Source organism: Musca domestica, unplaced genomic scaffold (assembly GCF_030504385.1).
Source record: "Musca domestica strain aabys unplaced genomic scaffold, Musca_domestica.polishedcontigs.V.1.1 16, whole genome shotgun sequence".
Lineage (NCBI taxonomy): Eukaryota > Metazoa > Arthropoda > Insecta > Diptera > Muscidae > Musca > Musca domestica.
Window position 1 is genome coordinate 17109655 of NW_026712219.1, and position 8431 is coordinate 17118085.

The 8431-nt window shown below is 35.8% G+C and overlaps 1 protein-coding gene across 1 annotated transcript; it reads left to right on the forward strand.

Annotated features, from left to right (window-relative positions):
• The first annotated feature begins 6386 nt into the window (after nucleotides 1–6386).
• LOC101896564 (putative gustatory receptor 59f) lies at nucleotides 6387–7919 on the forward strand. The gene is made up of 4 exons (XM_020035241.2): nucleotides 6387–7433; nucleotides 7487–7549; nucleotides 7627–7716; nucleotides 7783–7919. The coding sequence occupies exons 1-4, from the start codon at nucleotides 6387–6389 to the stop codon at nucleotides 7885–7887; spliced, it is 1305 nt and encodes a 434-aa protein (XP_019890800.2). The 3' UTR covers nucleotides 7888–7919.
• Nucleotides 7920–8431: the final 512 nt, after the last annotated feature.

Genomic DNA, 8431 nt, shown 5'->3' on the forward strand with positions numbered 1-8431 from the left:
CTTCTACAAAAAGAGGGTGGAAGACCTACCTTAAAAAAAAAAAAAAAAAAAAAAAAAAAAAAAAAAACAAGTAAGCAAAGGCTACAGTCGAGCGGGGCCGACCGTTGAATACCCTACAACACTACAATAAACGATACAGTTTTACAGATACTTGGAAGAATTCCACAAGATATTATGACAAATAATAAAAGAAAACCTTCAGGTTTCGTTCTTTAATTTTCGAATAATAGCAACTTTAACTAATTTGCTCATTTCCAATATATTGGAAGATGTTGCACGTAAATGGTCTTCCTAGATCTGGAACCAATATTTCCCAAACACCTATAATCTCTCAGAAGTGGCAAAAGATTAACATTTATTATTGGTTTTTGACTGAAAGGCATCTATATGAGATACAGACATTTGACTATATTCTTCAGCGAAATCAGCGTTAACGACATAGTCAGAAGTGTGTCTTTCCATCCAAAACTGCTTGGCTTTTGCAATCTCCGGTAACCCCCATTCAAATGTGCGTGAGGATCGGGCGATAATTACGACCTGCTGACAATTTTGCAGTTTTTTGGTCCATTTCAACCCCTAAATATATGGCGATCATCTCCAAAAAGAGTAGGCTTCTATTCTGACCCTCATCTTATCCCCATGCAAAATTTCGTAAGGATCGGGCCATAAATGCGATCTGTATATGATATCCTGATATCCTAACTACTTAGTTTTGTTAGCTGTAGAAATATTACCAAATGTTTAATTCAAAATGAAAATATGCCAAAAATATGACAAAATTGAAAAAATATGAGAAATGTTACAAAATCAATATTTCCATCTTTAGAGACATATTTTTATGCGATTTTTTAGACGTTTTTTGTTTCCTGCCAAGAGGCCATTCTGAATTAATGAGAACTGTCGAAATCAGTTCAGCCGTTCTCGACATATAAGAGATCTTTCAAGCATAGCTTCTTTGATAGACATATATATCGCACATATTTTGCTATATATCCGATTTGTTGGATAATAACATCAATGTAAAGGTCAGAAGTAACCATGTGATGGCTTTGTGATTTCGCCGGGATTTAAAATATTCGCGGTTTAATGAAAAATGTTGAATTTTTTCAACACAAAAGATATGGTCTATTTTACCCGCTAAATATTATCCGATGACCACCCAAATTGGTAGGCTTCTTCCCCGCCCTAAACTCTAGCTACATGCGAAATTCCGCGTCGATTGGTCTATAATTGCGACCTGTATAGCTACTGCAAAATCCGACATTTTTTCAGTATTTGGTCCATTTCAACCCCTAAACATTTGGTGATCATCTCCAAAAGAAATAGGGTTCTATTCTGATCCTAGCTCCACCTCCATTCTAAATTTCGTGAAGATCGGGCCATAATTGCGACCTGCAGAGTGATTACAAATTAACATGGACAGACGGACAGACGGACATACGGACGGACGGACATACATAGCTAGATCGACTCAGCTCGGCGAGATAGGAAGATCCATATATACTTTCCTATGTGGGAAATCAATATTTCGTGGTGTTACATAATTTTTGGGCCAATCAAACTTATAATACCCCCAACACATAGTGTTGTAGGGTATAAAAACAAGTTAAAAAGTATCAGTAGGTATTGCCGACAGATGTATACCCTCAGAAAATGTTCGATCATTTAAATATGTTTTGACTTCTTTTATGATTATTCAATTATTTGACCCTCTATGGAGTAGATTCCGTATTAATGGGCCAATATTGTACATTTCGTATCGGACCTAAATAAATATGATATAATAATATGGGATATTGCGATGTGCCAGGTTTGGACTATATCATCTATTTTCTTTATTTTATAGGAGATATGTGATAGATTTTAGAAAATATTAACATGTGCGTGAGATAACAGATATAGTCGACCGAAGTATTCCATTTTAATACCCTCCACCATAGTATGAAGGCTATATTAATTTTGTCATTCCGCTTGCTACACCTCGAAATATACATTTTAGACCCCACAAAGTACATACAGGGTGAGATAAAAAAACTGCAACAAAGTCAAACGCCATAATTTCCACATTTTTTTTAAATTTTATTGAATGAAAGCAAAAAATTTCGAAAATAGCATCAAATTTTAGAATTAGTTTAGATTTGTTCGAATTGGCCACCTTTGGCACGAATTATGGCCTTCAAACGGTCAATGAAACCGTCACACGTTGCCCGAATGTTGCTCTGCGGTATTTTGGCCCTTTTCCCGGCGAAGCGCTTGCTTGAGGTGATCAACGCTTTGGTATTTTTTAGTGCCAACCTTGCTTTCCAAAATACTCCAGACACGATAGTCCAACGGATTGATATCTGGAGATTTTGGTGGCCATTGTGCGCTGAAAATGAAGCGAGGAGCCTCATTTTGTAACCATTTATGGGTGGCGCGTGCTGTTTCCGATGGTGCTGAGTCCTGTTGGAATGTCCCAGGTCTGCAGCCAAAATGTTTGCCTGCCCAATGTTTTAATACACACTCCAGAATATTTTCGCGATAATATTTGGTATTTATTCTGATGCCACGGTCGATTAATACGAGCGGAGAGCGACCATCGGCTGTTATGGCGGCCCACACTATCACCATGGCCGTTGCTTGAGTTCTGGTGGCCAACCAAGGGTGCATATTTTCAGCTGACCTCTTTGGCAAGTAAACACAATCATTTTGTTTGTTTACAAACTGCTGGACAACGAATGCTTTCTCATCGGAGAAAATAAAATTCAGCAGTTCACCACTTTCGGCCAAGCGAAGCAACTCTTTAGCTCTCTTTAGTATATATTCTTTCTGTTGCGGTGTAAGTTCTTGCACTTTTTAGATTTTCAATGATTTTACCCCAAGCTCATATTTCAATATTTGCGAATGGAATATTGCGATACGTTCAGCTCACGAGCCATCGGCCACTGCGACGCGTGTTTCGATTAAGGCGCTTCTTTACTTTTCGAACCATTTCTGCTGATGTTGCTGTTTTCTTCCGTCCACTATTTGGCTTCGGACCACGCTACCAGTATCACGGTAGCGAGCGATGGTACGAGACACAAAAGATTTATTTACATTTAAATGCTGGAGTGCTCTAATGATAGCCACTTGTGGTTTTCCAGCCAAATATAAAGAAATCACACTATCACGCTTGAATTTCAACACGAATAACTTTTTTTCTGGAAAATTGGTGCGAATATGCTTTTGTATGCTTGTAAACAATATAAAGAGCTGTCACTGGAATAATTTTAACAGCTGTTGGACGAGTGGCTTTAAAATGACAGCAGTCTGAAATTGGTTGCAGTTTTCTCATCTCACCCTGTATACCCTCAGTAGCCATATGACGAAGGGTATAATAAGAGTTTGCTCACATTGGTGACCTTATGCAAAGAAAGTAATACACCTTCCAATGTGTTATCGTGATCAAAACTTTTAGGACTTTGGAGGGTACAGCACTAATTCTGTGCCGAGAGATGTTTTAAAATAATTTGTAGATTCCGAACCGGAAAATCCGGTTGTGAAAAGATCTATTTGTGTATGGTAAATCTGGTTGAATAAATCCGAATATATAATATAAATAAATCCTGATCACGTTTATGTTCACAATTCCATTGCCTACTCCTCAAACAAATCTTCATAAGGAAGGTTAATCCCGCAAAAAAAACTCTAACGTAAACATGCCTTAACATTTTGTATTAAAACGCCCCGTAAAGTGTGTCATTACCGTTTTAGCAATGAATGGCAAAATAAAAGTAGGGATACATAAGTCGACTTTTGACAAGCTTTTGCAATTGAAAAGTCTAAAAGTACGTTTAGATTTACGAAATCCACTCGATCTTTAATATCAAATCCATGGTAGAAGAATATATGTAGACGCGTCGACACAGCTGCTGGGACAATGAACTGTCAAACCAATTTTGGAATTGAAAATGTTGAATGAAAAATTATTTAAATTTGTAAAAATTGTTGAAAAACGCGAATTATAATAGCCTCCGAATAACGTAGTATAAGAAAACATATAAAAATCTACTTACATTTGAAAAAACAACTAAATTTTTTGACATATCAATGCTCCCAAGCGTTGATGCATCTACCTGTATTTTTCTGCCATGATAAATTCCATAGCGTATACGTAAAATAATACCTACTGGATTTATGAATACGATTTACGTGGCGTATAATCTATGAAATTGGCTTTTGAAATCGAGTGGATTTGGTAGCATATACTTGCTCTAAAAGTCGACCTTTTTAGAATTTAGCCGGCCATGCGGCATAGACATTTAAGACCTGAAAGATATTACTCTGCTCTAGAACCTGCAAGAATCTACTAGTTTTGCAATTTTCTCCGATATCATGAAGGGAAAATCGGTTATCGTAGTAAAAGCTTTTACATTCATGCAGTTCTGGAACATACCAAGTATCTACTAGCTTTGCATTAAAGATAAAACGGTTATCGTAGTTGAAATATTTACATTTTTGTCATTCTGGAACTGCGAAATTTGTAGTACTCCAAAGATGTTTGTTTGTTTGTTTGAAAATGGTCTGTATGGATCCTAGGTTAGGTGTAGTCTGCATATCCTAGTAGTATCCTTATAATATCCTTAGTAGTATTCGACTAAATCTTCTTTAATTTAACACTAAGGTAAATTCTCCCTTTGCAAAAAAAATGAACTTATAGGTCTTTTATTTCTCGGAAGACATGCGATAAATGAGCATAGTAGGGTGAGTTAAATAAACTGCAACATAGTCAAACGCCATAATTTTTACATTTTTTTTATAATTTTATTGAATGAAAGCAAAAAATGTCGGAAATAGCATCAAATTTCAGAATAAGTTTAGATTTGTTCGAATTGGTCACCTATGGCACGAATTATTGCCACAAACGGCCAATGAAACCATCCAACGGGTTGGTATTCGGAGATTATATATACACAAAACCGGAGATGGGAACTGTTTTCTATGCATTGAAATTTGACAATGTTAATTACAGAAAATGTAGAGCAGGGAATTCTTATTTAAAATGAGGTTATCTTTATTTTATTGTACCATGTGATCTACCCTCGAGAACCTAAGAATTCAACAAGAAAATAATGAGGGAATATTGAATTATTTTAAGTTTTGCAAAGGCAAAGGCATGCTAAAATTAAGAAGGTAATGTCATTTCAAATAGGCATTCCCAGCTCTGTATTTTATGTAATTTAACTTGTCAACTTACACGGCATAGAAAACAGATCCCCATCTCTGATTTATGTATATACAATGGATTTCTAAATACAAATTTTGACAATGAAATGTTGCATGACCATACCTCCTTAATTCTACTATGGGTTTACGGTACATTATTTTTGAAATTATAAATATTTATTATGTATATAAATAAAATCTAAGTTGTGAAATGTAATCAGAATTAAGGTGTAAATACATACACTGCTTTTTTGACTGGCTTAAGTCATCGTCTGGCTTCTTCGTAGAGGAACAAATCAAAGACTGGACAAAATTCATTTTGGGCAAATGTTTTGTTTCTACAATACATAGAGTAACAGCTCATGTCAGATGCATTTTAATAAAAAAACCACAGTTACAGAAACAAATGACAAATAAAAGTTTGAAAAATCCAAAAATGTGGTTTCAAAATACTATTCCATAGACCTTTCCAAAAATTTGAACATTGCCTTAGCGGTTTAAATCATAACAACAGAGGTATTTTCACAGGGTTGCCATATTTTGACTCTGTCTTGTCCCATCTTTATACTTCTATGTCTTTGAAAAAGGGAGTTTTAGGTTTACTTAGTTCGATTTTGGGCCTATGCTCCTTTGTTCTTTTGCGAAGAACCCAGCCGATTACTTAAAGCAGTCAGAAAAGCGTTTTATGTATTGTCACCTTTACCTATAATTGTGTGTCCTAACCGCATTTTCCAAGGTTTTGCCGAAATTCCAGATTGAGTAAGGCGTTTATATAGTGGAGGCTATAACAAGTTCACCCTTTGCTTCTTCCCCGAGCATCACAAAATATTTTTAATTTATTAACAAATTAATACGTGATAGGATACACCCACTTACCTTATAACACTCCCCATAGCATTTCTCATGTCAACAGGCCATATAACCTGTTCCAACCTGTTAAAAATAACCAATAAAAAAATTAGCTGACTTCTCGTCATGGTTAAGTATAATTAATTACAAACTGACCAATTATAAAAACATTTATCACACATACAACCTGACACACACACACACATAGACACGAAGACAGTTAACACCGAAATTAACACCACTGGAGGTAAAAACAGCTAAACGTTCAGACACAACCGAAACAATCATTAAAACGTAACTACCAACAAAGCAGAGAAGAGATTTCAATCAAAATTATTTGGACATCTCACAAAATGTCTATTAAAATGAAGAAAGATTTCAAATTGTATTCAAATGGAACAACATTGAAATTTCAAAACAAAAACAAAGTGCATGACGATGGCGATGATGTTCGCAAACATCAATATTTGAAGAAACAGCTGTATGGGACCACCAAAATGTTGCTAAGGATTTCTCAGATTTTTCTCTGTGCTCCAATGGGTGTTCAGAAACCCAAATCCCAGGAAACCACCAAGGAACGCCTTATCTATTACATACACTTCCTATGGTGCACTGGCCTCTATTTGGGTTTGGTTGTGTGTGTTTACGATGAGTACACCTCATCGAACATTGAATTGCCCACGGTACAAAAGCCACTGTATTTCAGTGAATATTTGGTTTACTTAATGCATTTATTTGTGATCCTTTTGTCTATCTTTGGAGGACGTGAAACCTTTTGGAAATTCTATGAATTTATTCTCGACTTAGATCGTCTTCTTTGGCAGCGTGGAATCCCCGTGAACTATAAAGGACTACAGTGGTTTATACGCCAGCATTTTCTGTTGATTACAGCGCATTTGGTTGCGACCGTCATTGTGGGGTATTTCTATAGTTTCGGGGTGTGGTTGAATTTCGTGCGCACCAGTACCGTATATGTTATACCGAATATTATCATACACATCTCCTTGGTCCAGTATTATACGTTACTTTATCTAACCGCAGAGCGTTCCGATTGGTCATATGATTTGTTACAGCAATTACTTGGCAACCCTAGCAGCACAAAGTCGTTCCAAGAACTTCGTCTGGAGCTGCATTTCATACGCTCGCTCTATGCGAAATTGGAACAATTCACACGGGATGTTAATGATGCCTTTTCCTATTCCATTATTCTGGTGTATGTGGGCTCCTTCATTAATATTAGCATTAATATTTTCCTGCTCTTTAAATATTTGGGTAATTGGGAAACATCGAATTTGGCCTGGACCGCATATTCGGTGGTCTGGACATGCATGCATATCGGTAAGATGTCCTTGATTTTGTACTACAATGAGAATATACAGAGTAAGGCGAGTTTCCGGTTTTTCGATTGGCAGAATGAGGAAAAATTGTCATTGACTTTTTAAACTCTTTTCAGAAAACAAGGGCCACACATTTGCTAAGCACCTACCGATATGAGAACATGGCCTTAGAGCCCGCTGTAAGTAATTAAAAAAATATTATTAAATATGCAATATGAACAAATTTCTTTTATAAATATTTTTCACTTATTTCTAGTTTCGTCATTTCATTCTCCAACTGATGTCCGATACTCGCAGTAACGTTATCTGTGGTTTGGCTGCTTTAAATTTGAACTTTGTTACATCTGTATGCTACAAAACGCTTTTAATATTGAATCCCTACAAACAACTTTTTTTCTCTGAATTGTTTCAGCTACTGGTGGCAATATCAACATTATTTATCTTTTTGGTTCAATACGATATAACATACGAAGCACTGACGAAAACTTTCAATTCAGCCAGACCGACAATTGCATAACAAGAAAAATACAGGGCCGAAAATATCAGAAGAATGAAGTCTAGTCAACCAAATCAACGTTAACGAACGTAAGACAATGAAACACTATAATACCTACACTATAATAGACATAAATTCCCTGACATACCCCGTGGTAAACATTATCACATGTATCAACTAATGAATAAAAATTGTTTTTATAAAAATAACAAGACTGGGGTAGAGCCTTGCTACTTTGCATCCACAAAATAAATACGGTATAATTAGTTCCAACACTCTTCAATAAATTTAAACTTAAAAAATATTTATTAAAACATAAATTGTGGGTGTTGTAACGGTAATTTCCACTTTAACATAGCAAACAGCTTTTGTATATGATTAACATTGTCGGCGTCATAAACATACTTCTGCACCTTTGTATTTATTCCTTCATCATTTTTTCAACGTTGCCAACTGCTTTTATAGTGGTTGCCATTTAAATGCATGCAAACGTTAAAAATTAGATTTCCCTGGTTACTTTACAGGATTTCTCCAGCAGCTACTTTCTAAGAGAGAGTAATAAAAG